General features: G+C 39.4%; 1 protein-coding gene across 6 annotated transcripts in view; it reads right to left on the reverse strand.

Annotated features, from left to right (window-relative positions):
- Window positions 1–2,030: 2,030 nt before the first annotated feature.
- The window catches only part of enah (ENAH actin regulator), a 237,346-nt gene continuing 216,970 nt past the window's right edge, over window positions 2,031–22,406 (reverse strand). For all 6 annotated transcript variants that reach the window (XM_048249978.1, XM_048249976.1, XM_048249977.1 and 3 more), the window contains 3 exons: window positions 7,335–7,419; window positions 5,127–5,184; window positions 2,031–3,602 (listed from right to left, as the gene is read on the reverse strand). In XM_048249978.1, the coding sequence (XP_048105935.1) occupies window positions 3,565–3,602; window positions 5,127–5,184; window positions 7,335–7,419 (181 nt within the window). In that variant the 3' untranslated portion in view covers window positions 2,031–3,564. The remainder of the gene's footprint in view (window positions 3,603–5,126; window positions 5,185–7,334; window positions 7,420–22,406) is intronic.

Here is a 22,406-nt window from a genome sequence, read left to right on the forward strand (position 1 = left end):
ACCTTGGTGGAATCCACTGAGGGTATTGGTTATGATTAGCAGTAACACACTGGATTTCTACTCTTAAAGTGCAATCAATGCTGTAAACAGTCTTTGTACAACTTGCTGGCTCTGCAATACAGGGAAATGTTCAAGAACTGACCACTGATTATATTTATTGAGCACAACATATGAGGAAGTCCATTTCTGTTCATTCAGCTGCGCCAACAGGAAATCTTATCACTGTAGACCCCCTTACAGAAACAAAAACATAGGCCCTTACCCTCAGGAAAGAGAAACTGCCTAATCAAAGGTAACAATTCATGTTACAGGGAGGATGTGCCCCAATTCTAAGTGACAAATTCACATGCAATACTAAATCAGAACAAACTGGTGGAAAACTGGTCATGATTCATGTTAATATTACATGTGCATTTTTACATAAACATCTGAATGTAAATATGTAATACCTGAATTGTTTAATATCATGTCAAGTGTCATATTCAATAAATGAGAATGTTTGCTGTGTGCGCCATACATTTTGTATTTTTATTACACAAGAGGGACAAAAATATAGCCTAACCTATTTACAGCCAGGTCATTCCATAAAATAAGAACATTTAAATATAGCTGCAAGCAGCAATGTGGGGGTCTAGCAGTACAATAGCAGGAATGGCATTGCCATGGCATGAACAAGCACTCACAGCAACTTTCATGGCAATTGGATGAAGAATGGCTGAGATATCAGCTCATTTATTGTGTTACAGCACCCCTATAGGTCAAATCACACCAATGTCCTTGTGCATCCTCACAATCACCTACCATGTCCCTGTACTAAGTTGGGACTTCATACATCAAAGCGTTGCTGAGATACGAGCTCACTTCCTGTAGTACAGCACCCCTAGAGGCCAAATGAGACCTCTTTCCTTGCATGTCCTCACAATCAACTACCATGTCCCTATATCAAGTTTGGACTTCATACATCAAAGCATTGCTGAGATATGAGCTCACTTCCTGTATTAAGTGCCCCTAGAGGCCAAATGATGCCACTTTCCTAGTGCGTCCTCACAATCAGGTACCAAGTCCCTGTACCAAGTTTGAACTTCATACATCAAAGCGTTGCTGAGATACGAGCTCACTTCCTGTATTGCAGCGCAGGATTCCAAATATACCTCAATTTTCAAATTATATGGTATATGGTTCAAATGTTAAGTGCATGGATTTAATGCCAACTTTGACACATTGGTGGCGCTAGAGCACTTGAGGTGCAGACATGAAACTTGGTCAAATTAATCATGGGACTGTCCCCAATCAATGTGCTAAATTTCACAACTTTTTACCAGACGGTTCTATGAGCTGCCATAGACTCCCATGACAGAAGAAGGTATAATAATAATAATCTGCAGCTTCGCTGCTAGACCCCCAAAAATCCAGTATCTCTGTACATACATACAAACACACATACTATATGTGCATCACTGCTGCATTTTAAACACAGAGATCATGCAATTTCTAGCTGGGCACAGATGAAAGTTTTGAAGCTTCTGAATGTAGTTAACATATGTGCGTGCTTTATAGTTAGACTATCTTTACCTTTTAGCTGATGTTTTAGCTAACATTAAATTTAAAACACCTTAACAGCAGCGATGATAGGCTACAATGTAATCCTATCAGGGAAGCATCCACATCAAAGTAAACCACTTTTTCCCCGCAACTGACTGTAAACAAGGACAGGTATTAGATACCTAACCCAAAATTCAAGCAACTTTGAGAGTTTTCCCCCCTGATAAAACATATATAGCCAACAAAATATCATAAAATAGGGCCCAGATAAGAAATCCCTATGAATCACTATGGTCTAGGCTTTGTAAATTAAAAGCTAAAACAACCAGTCGAACCACACAGTACATACACATTTGATAAGCATTTACTTTGTTGTGCTCCATTTGCATCTAACTCCTTTGTTTTAGTTTTAGTTTACTTTTCCCTGGAAAACCTGGATGTTTTGCCTTAAGCTAGTTCAGGCGAAAACAGAACTTCTGCAATCTGAATTTCAGAGATGTGTATTTATGTATCTGAGTACAATATATCAACATTCACTTCAAAGGTAATGTTAAAAATACAAAATGTATGAAATTCACAGCAAATAAATTCAGATTTATTAAATAAGATATATGATTCAAATATGTCAGATGTCTAGCTCCATACTTTTTTATTTGAATAAAACCAGAGATTCAAACCAAGATTAAAATGTATGCTTGCCTGATTTAGGTGCTATATAAAGGTCAAACTAAACAACAAAATATTAAAGATAAATGAATAACCCATGTTGAAAATTAAAAACACTACAAATGGCACAAAATAAAAACATGCAGCCTGCAACTGACTGTTACCTTGTATTACACTGAGGCAGTACTTAAAAAAGAGCGATTTTGGATAACAACGATGAAGGTAGATTGTACAGAGCAATTTGTTTTTTGCCATTGTAAAATCATTATGACTAAATGGGTGGGCTTCCTAAAAAAACAATAAACAGTAAACAAATGTTGGTTGATGAAGGCGAATTGGTTCAGACAAAGAGCAAACAAAACAAATAAATGCTACACTTATTGCTTTTAAACTGACAACATTAATTGTATGGCATACATTGCTCCTTTACAGTACAAAATATGACATGCACTAAGTCTGACAGAAGTTAAAAAAACATTTTCAGATAAAAAAATTAGCTCTCAAGAGCCCTATCTACAGATGTGGTCTTGTTGATATTGGCGCAACCCATTTCTCTGATTTTGGTTAAAGAGCTACAATTATTTACGGTAGAAAGGCATTGTTCCTTGCACATATTCCATCGGTCATCCACAAACAAAACAAGAAGAGCTACAATGTCAAATTTCATTAAATCAGCTGTTCAGCATCCATAAATATCTTGTAAAGACACAGCAGCATCCTTAAATGATAGAATTAAGCTACCTCATATGACCATGAAGTACTTTCTGACTTACATGACATGAACAATCTTGTGTTTTAGCAATGTCAAAAGTCAAAATGGTATTTCAGGAAGACAAGCTATACAGTCCAGCAGCAGTCGACTAAAACCAATTCATCGTGATTGCAAGACTTTTATTAAAACCAAAAACAGACTTGGTCCAACAATCTTCCTTTTATCCCCGGGAGGGACCCTCTTACATGCTCTCATCAAATTCAAGCCATATCCAGGCATATTCATGCCTAAGTCATGATGCTTTATGTTTGAATTACAGCATTGAATGACTTTTTAACTGGTATGTTGTTCAGTTAAGATACAGATATTTCCCCGCTGTCTACAAAATTGAGATCCAGTTTCACATGATAAAAATCCCTTATTGTAAAGACCGTGTCTAGTCCTTGCCACAGGCCAAACTGAGGTTTATATGGGCATCTGAGTCAATCCCTCAATCCATTTGCCTACTCCAGCTGTATGCTTCTACTTGCCCTCAAATAATAACTGTTAATATCCAACTGTTTGTTTCACTTCTTTTATAACGTTTAAGTTATACCATATTAGATTTTAAGTATCAGGAAGGTAAAAGTATGCCTCGGGAACTTCTATGAAGAGTTTGACTTGCCAAGCTCCTCTCGGATTGCTGTGAATAGAGAGACAGGGATACATAAATCACAACACAGACACATAGCAATGTAACTTACCTGCTTGATGTGTTATTGATTTTACATTTTCTTTACTTAATATATCAGTTCAATGTAATTATATTAAATAAAATGACAACAATAAAAACAATAATAAAACACCTGATGACTAGACTAGGAAAAACATAATTTTAAAGCCTGTGTTGCAGGTTACCCATTAATCGACAGTGGTGGTTAAAAAAAACACTCAAGATATGTATATAATTTTTAAAAAATGTCTCAAAATGGTGTTAAATGCCAGTTTTTGTCGTTTTTGATATTAGCGAGGGTTTTTAACGCAATTCGGTGATGACGTTAACATTGGGTGCACATGATCTGTGGTAGTTTTGGGTCGTTTAAGAGGGGTCTAAAGACATTCCTATTCAACATATACTTAGTTGTTTAAGCGCTTATGTGTTATGGTTTATATAATGTTGTTTTATTTTAATTGGGCTGTTAATTAATTTGACATTATTGTTTATTATTGATATTCTCCTTAATGTAGTCTTAGCATGTCATTGTTTTTATATTATTGATTGAATTGACATTATTGTTTTATTATTGCCTTTCCCCCTTTTTACATTGCTTTTTATTAGGCTATTGCTTGAATTGATATTATTGTGTACTACAACTACTATCCTTACTATATTTGACCTACATTTTAATCTGTTCCCTGTTCAATTTTAAATATTATTATGTTGTTTTGTATTTATGTGTCGCTTTGGACAAAGGCGTCTGCTAAATCCATAACCATAACCATAACCATGATCTGCACTTCATTCATTTCAATGCATTCCAATGGACATCGCGGTTACACTTTCAACATAAAGTTTGTATATTTACACTTTAAATTTCGTCACAACATTTATATCACAGTTACTCTATGATCTACCAAAGGTAATAACGTCTGATTTCAATTTATTTCTGAATTTCGGGAGGTCTCGTTTTGGAGGGTATGTTTTACACTCATTCCTATGGGAAACGGTCACGGTTACACTTTCAACATAAAGTTTGTATATTTACACTTCGAATTTCGTTACAGCATTTATATCACAACTACCCTATGGACTTTTTCGTACTATATTTCGTTTTGTGATACCCAACAACATCAAATACAATGGATAACAGTTTAAATGTTTATTACCAACAAGCAAATTGTGCAAATTCGTTGAAAAATGAACCCTGCAACACGGCCTTTAAGTCAGAATACAGGCTACGCTATGGAGTAATAATTGTGTCGCTTCAAAATGAATCTGAATATTTTGTATTTGCAATGCTGAATTGACCAATTGTATTGAAAAACAATACAAATTGAATTAATTTGCTCTGATATATAAATTATCCTGTCTGAAAATCCCACTCTCTATGCCCTTCCACATTCAGTTCTCACAATTCAGTTTCAGACCATGAAATTCAATTTCAGTCTATGGAGATGCAACATCTGTTGGCTAAGCTGAGTTTTACTCCATACTACTCACACTTACCATCAATTAACTCATCCTTCAGTCTGGAAAGTTCCTTTCTCATCTCATCCAAAATGTCCTGTATCAAATAAAAACCAAACAATAAGTAAATTAGCAATTGTTAGTTTGGATTTGGTGCCAAATTATGACACTAGGTCATTCTGTTTCATTCAATTCAATCTAATATAAGATTTGGAGGGCTAGACTATGCTGACTATAGAATATATGCGTTTTGACGATGGCTTAGGCCGAAACGCGTCTGTAGACATGGCAATAAATAAGTAATGAGAAAAAACTTCACTTTATAACTCGCACCCGAAATTGCTCTCAGATTGGAAGTTGAGCGCGCCTGTTCTCACTACTATAGAATATATGCAACATAAATATAAATTGTAACATCACAAACCATCATTATCAAATCGAGTCATTATTTAACATTCAACATCATTAAAAAAAAATTCCCATTTGCTATTAATTAAAACCTATAGGAAGTCAAGAGATTTTTTGAAAATTAGTAAATGTGCTGGATGACATAACTGACTGACTTGTCATCCAGCACATTTACATAACATTTACAAGTAAAGTAAAAGTGAACAAAGGGCAACATTTTTTTTCTTTGAAAGGTTAGATTGGAACATTTTTGTGTAACTATTCTAAATCTTTCCATTTCAACAGTAACCCTTCATCCAGTGTCCACCAAGAAGAGTCTTCTTCACAGTCTGTCTCTAAGACATAAATCAGCTCTTAAATTGAGATTGCTGAAATATATTTCTCCTAAACTTCCTTTAGGAGAAATAAGGGGTATTTTAAGAGTATTTTAAGATTAAGTTGAACTTAAATGGGACCCCCCAGAGAAAAGTAAAATTCGAGGTGGGCCCTCGTATGTTTCCCATTTCTCCATAATTGAGCTCAGTTTAACATGAATAACGGTATTTGGGTATTTTCTTTATTTTTCTTCATTTCAACTCCTGAGGAATAGCCCTCCTGAATTACTGAAGCTAAGCAGGTGTGGGCCTGGTTAGTACTTGGATGGGAGACCTCCTTGGAAAACTAGGTTGCTGCTGGAAGTGGTGTTGGTGGGTGGCCAGTAGGTGGCACTCTTCCCTCTGGCCAAAAAAAATCGATCCCAATGCCCCAGTGCTGTGACGGGACACTGCACTGTAGGAGATGCCGTCCTTCGGATGAGACGTTAAACCGAGGTCCTGACTCACTGTGGTTATTAAAGAGCCCATGGCACTTACTGTGGCACTTACTGCCATCCTTCGGATGAGACGTTAAACCGAGGTCCTGACTCACTGTGGTTATTAAAGAGCCCATGGCAAAGAGTAGGGGGTTCCCCGGTGTCCTGGCTAAATTCCCAACCTGGCTCATTCAATCTGGCCCCCTAATCATCCCCCACTGTAATTGGTTCATTCACTCCCTCACTCTCCACCTCAAGCTGGTGTGTGGTGAGCGTTCGGAGCGCATAATGGCTGCCGTGCATCACCCAGGTGGGTGCTACACATTGGTGGTGGTTACTAGTGAGGTCCCGAGGCTCAAGGAAAAAAGCGCTATATAAATGTAATGTGTTTGTTTGTTTGTTTGTTTGTTTGTCCTGTCTCAGCTCAAGTCTAATTCATCTGAAGATCTCATCTCAATCTATCCTTTTGCTCCTTTACTTCTCCTAAGGGGGGTTAGGAAAAACAAGTCAGAATCCAATAAAAGCTGATTTATTTCTTGTGAGACAAAGAAATATGCTTTTGAGCCAATAAATATTCCTCTCCGTTGGGGTATTTCTTAGGAGATGACCTTAAGATATAGGAGACAATAGTAAAAAATACATTGATAATAAATTGAGCTCAACTGTGACTTGGAAAAACAACAAAAATAGATCTTTTTTCTCTGTGCTTATTAATGGAGAACTACCTGCGCAGAAAGTTTGACAGTGTTTGAATATTAGTTGAAAACTCAAAGCAAATTATTTGAACACACCTTAGGGGTATTATATTGCTCTTAAAAAAATATTTGTTACTTAAAGGAACACGCTAACATTTTGGGAAATTAGCTTATTCCTCCAGTTACATAAAACATACCTGTAATATAGAAATACACCCTTCTGGTCTCTGAGCGTGTAGTAACTCAGTTTGAAGCACCCACTGTTAGCATAGCTTAGCATAGTTTATCTCCCAGAAGTGACAAAGTAACTCAAACATTGTTCTGTTTACATGTTGTGATCTTAAGTCATATTACCTGTTTCAATCTGTCGTAGTCAAGCACTTCTGTTAACACTCCATTAGTACTTAAGGATCCTGTGGGTGTGGGTGTAGATTTGGGCCTGAAGAGAGCAAAAGTATGAAATGGTTAAATTAATGGTAAGGCTATCCCAGGGAATCTTATTATCTGGATTATTATCTGCGTGTCTAGTAGTATAAGCAAAGCAAATTATACAACCATATTTCAATGCTGCAAAGCCTTTTCCACCCCTTCTGTGGGCAACATAATGACTAAACCTTACTTTAAAGCCCAGGCCCACCCAGCTTGGCAGCTGGCCTGTCCACTCACAGATTTTAAGACTAACAGTCTACCTGCGACGAGTCCACTGAGCAAGGACACAAGCAAGGCAACTCTCAGATAAGTTTCACTCTTGTCTCACCTTGTCTTGTTATCTGATAATCCTTCTAATAATGTGCCTTCAACATACAGTGGGCATCGCTTTCAAATGGCCACTTCATTCACGCATTACGAGGCGTGAAGCTTTAGTACCACTTTCAGCCACTGTGCGTCGCTCTGCCACTGTACATCGCTCTGCCTGCCGCCCCTTCTGAAAAAGCTTGATTTACCTCGATAAGGCTACTTGGGTATGGCTTAAGGCTTGACTACTGGTAACGAAAATCAAAATCGAAATTTGCTGTCTACATTATTGTCAATGTTGGGGTAACGCAACTACGTAAATCAAAACAGTGGTGTGATTTGGAATTGAGCAAGTAGAGAAATAACTGTTCAGAATTAATCTGTAGCCTTGGGTAGGCTTCTGCGAGGTTTTTAACAGGCTACACTATAGAGGCTTAGACAACAATGACCCACGTTTTGGTTTCATAAATTAATTTACCCTACTTCTTGACTGCAATGTAGTCAATTGACTGCTTGACATGTCATTTTTATTTTTCTGTGCAATAAACAAATACATCTGCTTTATGCCGCAGAATTACATTCATATTTGGAACTTACATAGGCCTAGTCCAATGCATCATTACACTACGTTAGTGTTTCCCAAAACCATAGTAGCAACGAACGTTACAACTACACCTCTTGACCTGTGGTAGAATGCTAGTAGAAGCATAGTTCCAGGGATCTTCATGTCAAAGACGTCACTGACGCCAGTTATTTGTTTGCAAATTAATAATTATAAATATAATTAGGTTTCTAATTTATATTTACACTTCTAACCACCATACATCCATATTTTAAAATGCCCAAGGCAGAAAATACATAAATTAAAAGTCAATTTGCAGCCATGTGCAAGTAGGTAAAAGTCACACACCTGCAGATAATAAGGGGGGGGTCCTTGTTAGTTTACGCAAACCAAGCCAAGAAGGCGGATTCTGATTTTCTGATTTTGATAATATGATCTGCACAAAAGATAAACTTAGGTAAACAACGATGTCAATATTGTTGTCAAAATCTTCCAGATTCAAACTCTTGGACAGGGGACTGGTAACTGCTGTTCAACGGCGCGCTGTCATCTGCTGGCCTTAACGCAATGCGCCACAGAAGTATGTGCAGGTGCAGGTGCCCGTTCACGTGCTACTAAACGTCATTAACCACCTTAGTCCAGACTATTGAAGTTTGGAAACTATCATGGTCAAAACTTACAGTACTATGTAAGTACGACAGTTTTGGGAAACAGTCGTAACTTACATGTTGGTTAGTTGAACGATGCATCCTGTTAGTAAAAAGCTAACCTCCGTAGTTGTACGGGAAACGCACCCCATGTAGGCCATTAGCAATCTGTTTATTTTATTTTATGAAGCCTACACAGTAGATCACATGCCACATTCTCACTTTAAATAGACAGATGCAATAGCCATTGGTCAAGTATTGAGTACAAAGCAATTAAGATAGTACCCTATACAAAAAGTACTTCATACTATCATAAAAATTTGTTAAAACGAATAGCATTTTGCAACTTGACAAAACACTGGATTAAATATCGTAGGCACAGGAGAAAACTTGTACATCCATTGGCCCGTGGGGAGATCACACGCAGTTGCCTCTCCCTTCAGTGCTATGACTCGTTCGGCTGTGAGTATGTTTCGCCAAAAAAACTCTATTGCAGATATCAATGCGTTTTTGTTCATGGGTTTGGCCTCACAGCAGAGGCTTAGACAACTATGACCCAACTATGACAGAGGTGGAAAGCATTAACTCCAGGCGTCAAAGGTTGACGATGCAGAAGTGCAGAGAAAAAGCTTTTGATGGGGTGAACTGGAATTTCCTGTTTTCCACATTAGGGAGGTTTGGCTTCGGGGAGTCGTTCATTAACTGGATTAAACTTCTATATACCTCTCCTTCAGCCACAGTAATCACCAATTGACTAACATCACAAAGTTTCACTCTTCACCGGGAACTAGACAGGGGTGCCCTCTCCCCCCTCACTATTTACAATCTTCATTGAACCCCTAGCAGCTGCCATCCGTCAGAACCCCCTCATCAAAGGTGTCCAGACTCCATATATGCATCACAAAATCAGCCTTTATGCTGACGACATTCTTCTCTTTCTTCAAGACCCCACAACATCAGTAGAAGAAACCATCAAACTCATTGACACATTCTCTAAAATTTCTGAATACTCAATCAATTGGAATAAATCTGCAGTTCTCCCATTACATCCCAACAGCTGGGATGTGACAGCCAACTCTTCACCTATCCCACTCTGCACTAACTATATCACTTACTTAGGGATAAAAGTCTCCCCCAGGCTGTCAGACTTATTTAGCCTAAATTATTCCCCTCTACTCACTTCAATAGATGATGACCTTCAACGCTGGAAGAACCTCCCATTATCCATCATGGGCAGAATCTCAGTAATCAAAATGACAATACTGCCCAAAATAAACTATCTATTCTCTATGATTCCAACCCAGCCCACCACCCTCTGGTTTAAGTCTCTCGATTCATTAATCACTAAATTCTACTGGAAAGATAAGACCCCAAGGATCAAACTCGCCACTCTCCAAAAACCAAAAGCAATGGGAGGACTAGAGGCCCCACACTTCCAGCACTATGCCCTGGCCAACCAGCTCCACTTCATCCACAAATGGCTACACCCCACCCCCTCAGACAACACCTGGTTAGACCTAGAACAAACAATCTGTAAAGAAATTAAAATCTCAGATCTCCCTTTCTGCAGTCAGTCGGTCAAAAAACATCCATCCTTCAAAGCCCCAACAATTTCAGCTACTCTGACAGCCTGGTGGAGATTCTACCACATCACTGATTCACCTATAGCACCATCAATTCGCACCCGATTTGGAATAACCCAGATTTCACCGTCAATAAAAAAACACTTAACTTTCACACATGGATGGGAAAGGGCATCACTCACCTTCAACACATTCTTCAAGACAATAATCTGGCCTCATTTTCCTGTTTGGTCCAGAAGCACGGCATCGAGTAAACACTTCTTACAATACCTGCAAATTAAATCATCTATCCTAGGAAAAATTAACATCCAGACAGCTAACCTTGACATTCCCCACCAATCTCAGAGCTGCTTAATATTCCTCTCCCAAAAAATACTCTCCCAAATTTACAAAATTATATCTTGTTCAGAAAAACAATTGGCCTGCCATATCACAAATGGGAATCAGACTTATCAATTACTCCGTGCCGACTTCTGGACCAAAATGTGCAAAAACATCTACCTCATGACAAAGAATAGTAATCTACAACTAATACAATACAAGGTTCTTCACAGATTCCACTTCACTGCACATAAATTGGCAAAAATGGGGTTTTGGCTCGGATCTTTGCACTCACTGCACACAAAATAACCCAGATACATACATTCATGCGGTTTGGCATTGCACTCCAATCAACCACTTCTGGGTGAGTGTCACAAAATCTCTCTCTTCCATCTTTGGCTGTCACATCCCAGCATCCCCTTCCTTATGCATACTTGGTGATACATCCACAGTCAATTTAAGCAACTCCGCAATAAAACACTACTGGTAAGCTTGACTATCGCCAAGAAAACAATCCTCATGAACTGGAAATCTAAGAAAAAGCTCACATCACTCATTGGAAAAACTTGTTAACAGACTATATATCATTAGAAAACCTATCAACTACAAACTTAATCAATACTCAGGATACAACCTCTCCTTGGTACCCCTTTATCACCTACTTACAGTCCTGACCCTCTTTGCCTGAGTTCCATCTCCACACGATCATAACACACTTCATCAACAGATACACATATCATCGAACACTAGGCAGGGGAGGGTAGCTGGAACTATTATTGTTATTATTATTATTATTATTATTATTATTATTAGTAGTAGTAGTAGTAATATAAATAGCATCCCCTTCTTTCCCTCCCCCTTTTATTTACATTCTCTGATAACTTTACTAATTTCACTCTTTCTCTCTGCCTCTCCCATCGTTATTCTGCCGGGGCCCCATTGGATGGCTTGGGAGACTGTGTGGTTTTGGCATTGGTTGGGTCCTGTGGGTTATCTATTGGCCCTGGGCCCCGGTGTGCACCCTCCTCATAATGGCCATGCACACGCCTTGTCCTGGAAGCACACAGCACGCTTTACTCTCTTTTAATCGCACTACATGTTGGGTGACATACATAAAAAAAAAACTACAAAACAGGCTAGGGTAAGAGTGGAGTGCAGGTAGATGCCTCATCAGGTGTCTATCTGCATGCCTCACTTATTTTAATGCACACATTGTTGAGGCATACATCTTACACAGGGTAAGTGTGGTGTGCATGGGGAAATCCTGACAGATATTCACCATGCATGCCCACTTCTTTTAATGCTACATTCTAGATAGACCCCTCAACCTAGCCATTCACATACTGTACATATTTAGGTCAAGAGTGGCGTGTTGGGTGAAGGTCTGGGGGCAGGTGTGGTTGGTCGTGGTAGTGGGGGATGTGTGCATATGCTGGGGCCTGAGGCGATGGGTGGCACGCAGGTCCTCCCCTCTGTCAGCTCGTGTAGTATAACTGCAGGGGCTGGGTGGAACTGTGGCCATTAATGGGTGCCCAGGTTGGCAATCAGTCAGGCAATCAACCAGGCAATCAGTTATTCCTATTATTATACTCATCATTAATAGAATAATTACAACTCCTCTCCTGAAACCCTCCCTCTCTCCCTCTCTATGTTCCAGCTTCTCTCCTCCTGGCCCAACAGCAAACCAGCCTTATACATATGCGCACACACACACACACACATACATCCTCACATACTCACTACCCCTCACCCCCATCCCCACCCCCATCCCAACACCACCTCATTCACACTCTTAGAGCTACCATCCATACCCCCCCATCCCCCTTCTTTTCATTCCGGTCATCAATTTCATCCCTGATAATCATATCTGTAATCATCCTGGACGCAAATCATCCTTAGCCTTTCTGTTATTAATGTTATGTTGTGTTATGTTTGTGGAAGCCAAGTCAATGTGATGTCTTGTTAAGTTACAGTATGTGTTTATGTAATGTACGCCTGTTTGTCGTATGTAGTATTCATGTGCATGTATTAGTGTTGCATTTTCTGTAATGTCAATGATGTTTGCAAATAAAAAAAAAAATAAAAAAAAAAAAAATGACCCACGTTTTGGTTTATAATTTGCCCTACTTATTGACTGCAATGTAGTCAATTGACTGCTTGACAGGTTATTTTTATTTTTCTGTACGATAAACAAATACATCTGCTTTATGCCGCAGAATTACACACTTGGCCAGCCTATAGAACGGGCACATTTTGGAGAGGATAGAGAATGTACGCACGCAAGAATCTTTAGGCTATTTGTGGCTGGTTACCAGCAAACAATGTTTAATGCATTAACTCAAGACGTCAAACCTTTTCTAAACAATACAAACAGAAAGGATGCAGCAGGCAGCAAAAATAGAAGAGTCATTTCCAGTGGAAGAACAAAATGCTGAATGAAGCCCAAAGATATGAAGGCATATCTGGCAAGTTGTTATTTTTTGAAGACGTAAATGGTTGGGCTATAGGCCTAGTTTGCAAGAAGGAGACATAAAGCGTGAGCATGCCACACTATTCACAGCTGTGGTAGCGGGGGATAGGAGGAATACTGGTAGCGCAGGATTTATATAAAATTCTTCAACAGAAGGCCTGCCTCGAATGCAGGCTTGCCCAAAGGCCTGTGGTTTGCGCAGCCTACAGTAAGTAGGTCAGTGAGTTAGGAGTCCTCTAGACTTCTTTTAAGCTGTCTCAGAGGTGGAAAGTTGTGTTCGTTGGGGGCAGGGCCGGATTAACGATTCATAGATCCTTGGGAACAAATGTCTGATGGCCCCCCCTGCCCCCCAGCCAACGTGAATCGGGCGATCAGTTAATAGGCCTATCTGTGAGGCCAAGCCTCACCAAGTAGCCCGTTTGTTTACAACTAACATTACATTTAATTAAACATTTTGAATATCAGTGTCGGGTGAATTAGGAAATGCCTTATGGCTGAAAGCTGCTTGGGATCCCCCCTGTCAAGCAATAACCATACAAAAAGTTAAAACAGATGACATGATCTGGCGTCACTGACATAATCGCAAATAATATAGCCTAGATATTCCAATATATTCGAATACATGTGTTTATTTTAGAGGGATATTGAACGTCATTTTTGAGCAATTTTGACAGCCCTAGTCCACTGTAGGCTCATGTCGTCTATTAAGACCTTCCACCTAACCCCCCGGTGAGTGGGGGAATCGCTATAATGCATGTCAAATAGCACCATTGAGTAGCCTATCGCGAAATAGCCTTAAAATCGTTCGGTGTTGTGTGCCTTCTGGTTTCTCCACCTACTGGTTTCCTTAGCATGCATGCGCTTGCAGCAGTTGTCAGACATTCACAAACAAGTTGTTTTAGGCGGTTTGAAATTAAGCTTTTCATATGCCATGGCTGGCTACATTACAGCCACTTTCGGACAAAAGACATGTAAAAATATATGTTTTGAAAACTAGCATTAAACTGGATTCGATCCCGCAAAAGCAACACACGCGTGACTCTCTCCATCCTGATTCCCTACTCTTTGAGCCAACTAATATGTTACGTAAATCAATTAACTATTGTAGGCTACCATTAATTAACTAGAAAAGCATTTCCTGAAGGAAATACAGTGCATGAAAATGCAAAAATATGATGTAAAATATCATACAGAGTAAAAACAAACTATATTGGTTGCTAAGTAGATGTGGTTTAATATAGTTGGAATGACTGAACAGTTAAATAGGTTGATAGTTTAAATGGTTAAATTATTTAGGTAGATAGTTGACAATAACTGACAGTTGGAATGGCTCTAATGTTTGCTAGCAGTTATGTTAACTATGTTAACAAAGATAATAATGCTAACCAAGTTACTATGCTAACTAACATGCTAACAATGTTAAAATGCTAACTATGCTAACCATGTGACTTAGCTAACCTAGGAAATCATTTTTAGTAGTTACGTTAACTATGTTAACTAGCCTGCTAACTATGCTAACCATGTTACTTAGCTAACTCAGCTAATCATTTTTAGCAGTTTTGCTAAAAATGCTAACAATGTTAGCCATGCTAACTTAGCTAATAATTTGTATCAGTTTTGCTAATAATGCTAACAATATTAGCAATGCTAACATGCTAACTATGCTAACCATGCTAACTAGCTACAGTGGGTAGGAGTCATAGTTGATGACAAGTAACAGTTACAATGGCTGAACAGTTAAAAAGTTCAGTAGTTTAAAGGGTTAAAATTGTTTAACAGTAAAACATTGTAGTGAGGACTTTTATTTTGAAACAGTTTTTGGCAGAGGAAGCAGTTGAACAGGATGTGTAGTCTTAATAGGGCCAGTTTGTATGCTTAAAGCCTGAGACTGGCAGTTGAACCAGGTGGCCTGAACACCTGCCATAGGATTCAAATTGCTTAACGGCTCTATTGTGATGTCATCAGCCCATGTGGAAATTTTGATTAGTTTTTAATTAATAGTTTAAAAACTATATAAGTTACAAAGATGAAAAATACAAAGCCCACATAGTTTGAATGAAGTTTCTACGTTAAATAGTTGAAGCTGCATTAACTGCGTTAGAAGGAAGAATAAGAACTAGAAAACGCAATTCCAGGGAATTACCAGTGCATGAAAATGCAAAACATATGGTGTGAAATATATTGTTAAAACAGATGATGTGCTAATTGGCGACCAACATGATGAGGTTTAATATAGTTGGAATGACTGAACTAGGTAGATGAGGTTTAATATAGTTGGAATGACTGAACAGTTAAATAGGTGGATAGTTTAAAAGGTTAAATTATTTTCTAGGTAGATGAGGTTTAATATAGTTGGAATGACTCAACTAGGTAGATGAGGTTTAATATAGTTGGAATGACTGAACAGTTAAATAGGTGGATAGTTTAAAAGGTTAAATTATTTGCGAGGTAGGCCTAGATGAGGTTTATTATAGTTGGAATGACTGAACAGTTAAATAGGTGGATAGTTTAAATGGTTACATTATGTTGTGGACAGAGGAAACAATTGAACAAGATGTGTAGTCTTAAGGCCCATTAACACCAGATCACGATCTGTGAAATAACAGTCGAAAATCTGAAAAATTTGTGTCGCGAAATTGATCACGATTATTTTAATATTTCACATTCTATTTAGCACTCCGTCCGCAGGTTCACACAGCGACTTTCAGTAAGCAGGGAGAACTCATAAAATCATCAAGATTTGAAACAGATTATAGCCTTGATCATTCATGGAACCGTGTAGGCCTATTGGCTTGAGATGTGCTGGGGAAATTAAAGCTTACGGCCATCCTTCCCATCCCTTGTCTATTCTACTTGTGCTATTGTGATAATTGTGCAGTCCAACACATAAGTTGGTTGGGCTCATTAGTCCACCCATACACCCACCCCACTACACAACACACATGAATTCTAACGCTTAGGCGGAAGGGACATGATTAATGTTGGCAGTAGTTTAAGGAGGATGCGCTTTTATAGAATTAAGCATTCTTCCTTGAGAAAAACTCAGAGTCGGGTAAATAGAGCGGACGAGAGGTCAACAGGGAATGACGAGCTGATTTTGTGCTGAGCTCAACTTTGCGCCACATTGAGCCCAGCCCGATCTGCAAGCTGCAGCCAGGGGGCCCAGCATAATGGACTCGAGGTATGCCATTTTGGACTGGTGTAGCCTAACAAGCTGTAGGGTAGGCAAGGCCTCATTTAAAATGTTACATGCCAAAATGCTATCGCGCCACCACTATAAAAGGCCATAGACTATATCATGTAGGCTAGGCCTACATCTCACGAAACCATTTCACACGCAGGCTACATCAAAATGTATCTGCTAAGGAGCGGAGGCACAGAGACAGCCTGTAGAAATGAGCATGGGATAAAATCGCACTGCTGCAACAAGTGGTAAAAATTGATCAGCATGTATGACGATGATCCAACAAACAGCAGCCTATCAGTCATTAGCTTACCTTTATAAGATCCACAGAAAGTTTTTCAGAGTTCCACATTGGGCTACTTCAGAAGCATAAAGCAAAGTTAACGCACCAGGAAATGTGAGGCAAAATTACGATAGTGGTAACCCTGGACATAATGCTGTTGTCAGCAGCATAGCCTATCATGACCTATTCTTAAAACTTCCATTTCCATGAATGCATGTTGTATTTTTTCATTGCAAATTTGTGCAGTGAGAAGCCCTCTGTAGTGAGATTTAATTATTTTTGGTTGAGTGAAAATGGGACGGTGGTAAGAAGTGGGGAAAGCTGTAAGGAGTTTGCACTACGTAAGAAGTTCGTCAGGAATAGGCCTACTCTTGAACACCTGAGAGAGTCTACTGTAACGTAAACTCTCTGTAACTTTGCCATATAGGCCTATTAAGAAGACTAGTCATCGTGAGCACTGAGCAGTAGGATCACCCAATCTATCAGCTTTTTTTTTGCTCGTCATTCTATTGTGACATCAATGGAACCCTGCAAAATCATTATTTGATTGGTCAACAGCTTTTTCGCGAAATTTGCATGAAATAAGACCGTTCTAAAATGTTTTTAATCGCTTGAATTTAGGTCCTCGGTGTGTACAGACTAATACGAATGCATGTAGGCTGCGTCATTTCGTGCGAATATTTCGTCCGAAAAATCGGACTCGGTGTGTACGGGCCTTTATTAAGAGAATGAGACTGCATGCTTAAAGCCTGAGAAACTGACAGTTGATGCAGGTGGCCGGAACACCTGGCCTAGGATTCTAATTGCTTAAGTGCTCTATTATGATGTCATCAGCCCATGTTAAGTCTATGGGGAAATTTTGAATAGTTATAGTGGATGGAATCCACTATCTTGAAATCTCCTAGCTTCTTCTTCTTCTATTATTATTACCATTTTTTCTTTTTACCTTTTCAAGAATTAATGCGACTCTAACCGCTTAACATACAGACATGTTAAAATAACCGTTTTGTAGGTCTGGAGTTGGACAACAGAGTAACTTTTTCAGATTTTCTTAAAAGTTTATACTTTTTGAGAAATAGGGGGTTAAAAATGGTAAAAAGCTAATTTCCCCCCCATAGACTTGAATGGCTGTGATGTCATAATGGCCTAAAGCCAGCTGCGCTCGTTAAGCTCCCAGAGTAGTTCCCGGGCTAATTAGAACACTGGAACAGGTGTCACCTGTGAATCAAACTGTCTCAGCTTCTAATGCATACAATCTGGTGCTCTCTAAAACTACACATCCTGTTTAAGTGTTTCCCTTGTGTCAATAAAAGTCACAGCCATATCTCATGCTTTGCGCATTATATCTCCAGAATGGTTTGACGCATATGCTTCAAATTTGGTACAAGTGTTTGTATGGACTCAAAGATGAAGTGAGTTGATGTTGGAGGTCAAAGGTCAAGTCAATGAACACTCTAAGTGCGATATCTCAAGAATGCTTTCACATACATGCACGACATTTGGTATGAGTATTTGTATGGATTCAAAGATGAAGTGATGTTGGAGGTCAAAGGTCAAATGTCAAGGTCAAAAACACCTTGAGTGTTATATCTCAAGAACGCCTTGACACACAAGGTCTTTTGGTACGAGGGTTTGTATGATTAAGTGGTTTGAAGATTAAGTGATTTAATAATGTTTTTTTTTCCAGGAATTTCCCCACCAACATTCCCAGCTTTCCATCCACTATTGTAATTCCTCTGGCATTACATTCTAGTTTTTAATTAATAGTTTAAAAAGTATAACAGTTACAAAGATGAAAAATACAAAGCCCCCATGTCCTAAGTAAGACCTACGTAACATAGTTTGAATGAAGTGTCTACGTTAAACGGTTGAAGCTGCATTAAATGCGTTAGCGGAAGAATAAGAATAAGAAGCCTAGGAAGAACAGTGCAGTGCATTTTCATGCACTGTAATAAGAAGCCTTGGAAGAACAGTACAGTGCATTTTCATGCACTGTAATAACATAGGCAACACCCAGGTAACATGTTGTCCTGGCTATCTGAAACAAGGGGTTGCCTCTCATCTACAACAACTGGTTACCTTGGGCTGCTACAGTCGTCAGTGCACTGTGCACAGTAGGCCTATGCTACTCTTAGGCCTATGCTACTCTTAGGCCTATGTGGTTGATCAACTAAAAATAAAAGATGTATTTGGTGATGACGTTATTGTAGGCCTAGTAGACCTAAATTCTGAGAAATTAATGGTACGAGAAACGATCTACATAGCGCACAGTGTTGTGCGGTCTGCCAGAAATTAAGCGGTCACCCACGGTTATGAGTCATAAACAAAATATTTTAATGATATTCGGGTCATTTGCGGGCGGGTCAGTTAAAATTAATTAAATATATATTTTCTACAAATAGGCCTACTTAAAACATCACGAAAAGGCTAGCATCAATACAGTAAAGTCAACAGTAAAGAAGCTGAAAACGCGAGTTAAAATAATAAAGACACCTCTTCAGGAAAAGCGATATAGGCTATGGGAAATATTGGGAAAAGTTCTTAAATAAGATGACAGTAGTACAAGTTATGGTCTATGTAGGCCTACTTCTTGCGAAGCCATTTAAAAGTATGACAGCCAAAACGGGCAGCCTGCAGGAATAAATGTTATGGCACAGACTACACAGCCATATCTACCGGTATGTATAGGTTCGCGCATGCATAAAAGTTACCTTAGTTCGTTGTGTTTGTGACTTTAAACAGTGGATGTGCTTTAGTAAATGTGCTTTGTGCTTCATTCGGCATTATAAACCAGTTCTTACGCTTTTTTTTGACCAGCAATGTTTCTCTCTTGCCTATACCTTGCCTCACCATTTCTGTTTTCGAAGAAAGATGTATGTCCATAGCCTTCAAATCTTATCCTAGTGTTCTAATCCTTGGTGGTTCTTTTATTGTGTGCTTGCTCTTATTCTCATTCTCTCTCCTCGCGCAAACATTATGTCCTGCATGCCTACTGCGTGTAGTTCTACTGCATAAAGTTTCGCAAATAAATTAGTTTGTTTTACAGAAATGGCCTACTGTCACACTGCATGCAGGCTATAACCAAAAGCACACATTTTGTTAATAAGCGGGTCGGATATAATTTTGTCCTAATTAATATTCGCGGTCCGAGTTGCGGTCGGTTGATTAAAATATCGGGCGACCGCGGACCACTTATGACCAAACATTACAAACAAACATGCAATGTGAACGTCTGGGATTGGGGAGAGCACTAAATGCTCTTCTGAATAAGCACAAAGTCATGCCTTTAAATGAAAAACACTCTAATAATCAAAAAAATAAACGCTAATGAAGTAAACTTGTGACCATCAAAAATCGTTTATTGCCTGTAACTCCGTGATAACAGGACATAATAGGAAGGCATTTGGCTGAGCAACGGAGGTTAATATGCTCTATATTTTGTCCAAATGATGTTCGATCGTTGCACTCGGAGAAAACCAGAATGTTTAATTTGTCCTGCGTTTCTTCTACGGCTGCAAACGGGATTCACTCGCCGTTAACCAAATATTTCTTTATTAGGGCAGGGCAGGCATATTTCTGGCTATTAAATTATTTCTAAACCAGTCTGCTAAAGTCTGTAGTGAAGTCTGTGTAGGGTTTTCCAGCTCCATTTCTTTTTACGAGACACCCTGCTCACTTGAGACCTCCATCCTGCCGGTTGTTGCAGCGTCGTTGCAGCGTCACTGGAAAAATACAAATTAAAGTCGCGTGATGCCGCGTGATGCCGCGTGATGCCGCGTGATGCCGCGCGCGGACCGCGAGGGAAGCTGGCCAAGTCGAAGCACTGCCCACTGTATCCCTGTATCAGGTCAGGTTAATAAGCGCACTGATGTTGAAAGGCAACAATCAGCTCAGCAGGCTCTTCCTACTTTTTCTGTGGGGTTGTGGAATTGCCAATCTGCAGCGAATAAAGCGGATTTCATTCCTGCTCTGGCCTCACAGTTATCGCTTCAATTCCTTGTGCTTACAGAGACGTGGATTAGGCCAGAGAATACTGCCACACCTGCAACGTTGTCGACCAATTACGCTTTTTCGCATACCAGGTCATTCGTCTGGTAGAGGAGGCGGGACAGGCTTTCTTGTCTCTGATGATTGGAGGTTTACACTGTTGTTGCCTGCTCAGGTCCACAGCTCGTTTGAATATCATGCCATCATGACCTGAGCCATACAAATTATACTTGGTGGTTATTTATCGCCCTCCAGGACAACTTGGGAACTTTGTGAATGAGTTGGATATTCTACTGTCTCCTATTCCAATGGATGCATGCCCATTATTAATCCTTGGCGATTTTAATATTAATTTGGATAACTCGTCTTCAATTGACTTCTTGTCCTTACTCTCCTCATTTAATATCACACATGTCCACAGTCCTCCTACTCACAAGGCTGGTAAAGATCTTGATTTAATTCTGGTACGTAACTGTAATACAGACAATGTTTTGGTTAATCCATTACATGTATTGGATCATCACTTTATCATATTCTCTGTGCGTCTCCTGGATAACCCAGCAGCTCCTCCTCCGACAATTTCGTTCTGGCGTAACCTCAGAAGCCTCTCAAGGGACCATTTTGCAACATTAGTAACATCTGCTTTACCTACTCCTAGCTCATTCTCGGCACTTGTGGTTAATGACGCTACAGAGACTCTCTGCTCTACACTGGCATTTTGTCTGAATGCAGCATGTCCTCTTTCCTCAAGACCTACTCGTTCTAAACCTCGTCATCCATGGCTGACGAACAGTATAGTCTCAGTACGAAAGGAACTTAGAGCTGCTGAGAGGAAATGGCGTAAATCCAGAGATGGAAACGATCTTAGTAACTTTGCAATCATCCTTTTCATCCACTGTTACAACTGCAAAAAAAGGCATTCTATCAAAGCAAGATTGAGAGTGCCACTGACAGTAGAAAACTTTTTTCCACTTTCAAGTCTCTTCTCAATCCTCCACCTCCACCATCAACTAGTTCACTGTCACAGCAGATGACTTTGCAACATTTTTCACTGAAAAAGTTGCTAAAATAAGTGCTCAGTTTGATGAACCTATAAGGAGGGCTTTGCCTTGTATTAGTATAACAGCATCATTGGACTCTTTCTCTCCTCTTGATGAGGAAGCAGTCTCTCAATTGCTTCAGCGAAGTCGTCCAACAACATGCCCATTGGATCCTGTCCCGTCCACTCTTCTACAGTCTCTCACCCGCTGTTCTACCAGCAGTCACACATGCATTTAATGCTTCACTCAGTTCTGGAATAGTTCTTTATTCTTTTAAACAGGCTAGGGTTACACCTCTGCTAAAGAAAAGTACACTTAATCCAACTGAGGTGAAGAACTACAGATCTGTCTCCCTTCTTCCTTTCTTGTCAAAGGTTTTGGAGAAAGTGGTCTTCAAGCAAGTATGTGACTTTCTTCATCAGAATAATCTACTAGACCCTATGCCAGAGGTCGTCAAATGGCGGACTGCGGTCCGAGTCCGGACCCTGACGTGATCCTATCCGGACCCGGACCATAATAGCTTAATTTAGATTTTCACGTAAGATTTCAAAGCTGCACTAAATGTTTCGTAGGTTAGGATAACAGCATTTACTTCAGTAGCTTCAGGAACCATC

The sequence above is a fragment of the Alosa alosa genome, chromosome 8 (assembly GCF_017589495.1).
Source record: "Alosa alosa isolate M-15738 ecotype Scorff River chromosome 8, AALO_Geno_1.1, whole genome shotgun sequence".
NCBI classification, from domain to species: Eukaryota; Metazoa; Chordata; class Actinopteri; order Clupeiformes; family Clupeidae; genus Alosa; species Alosa alosa.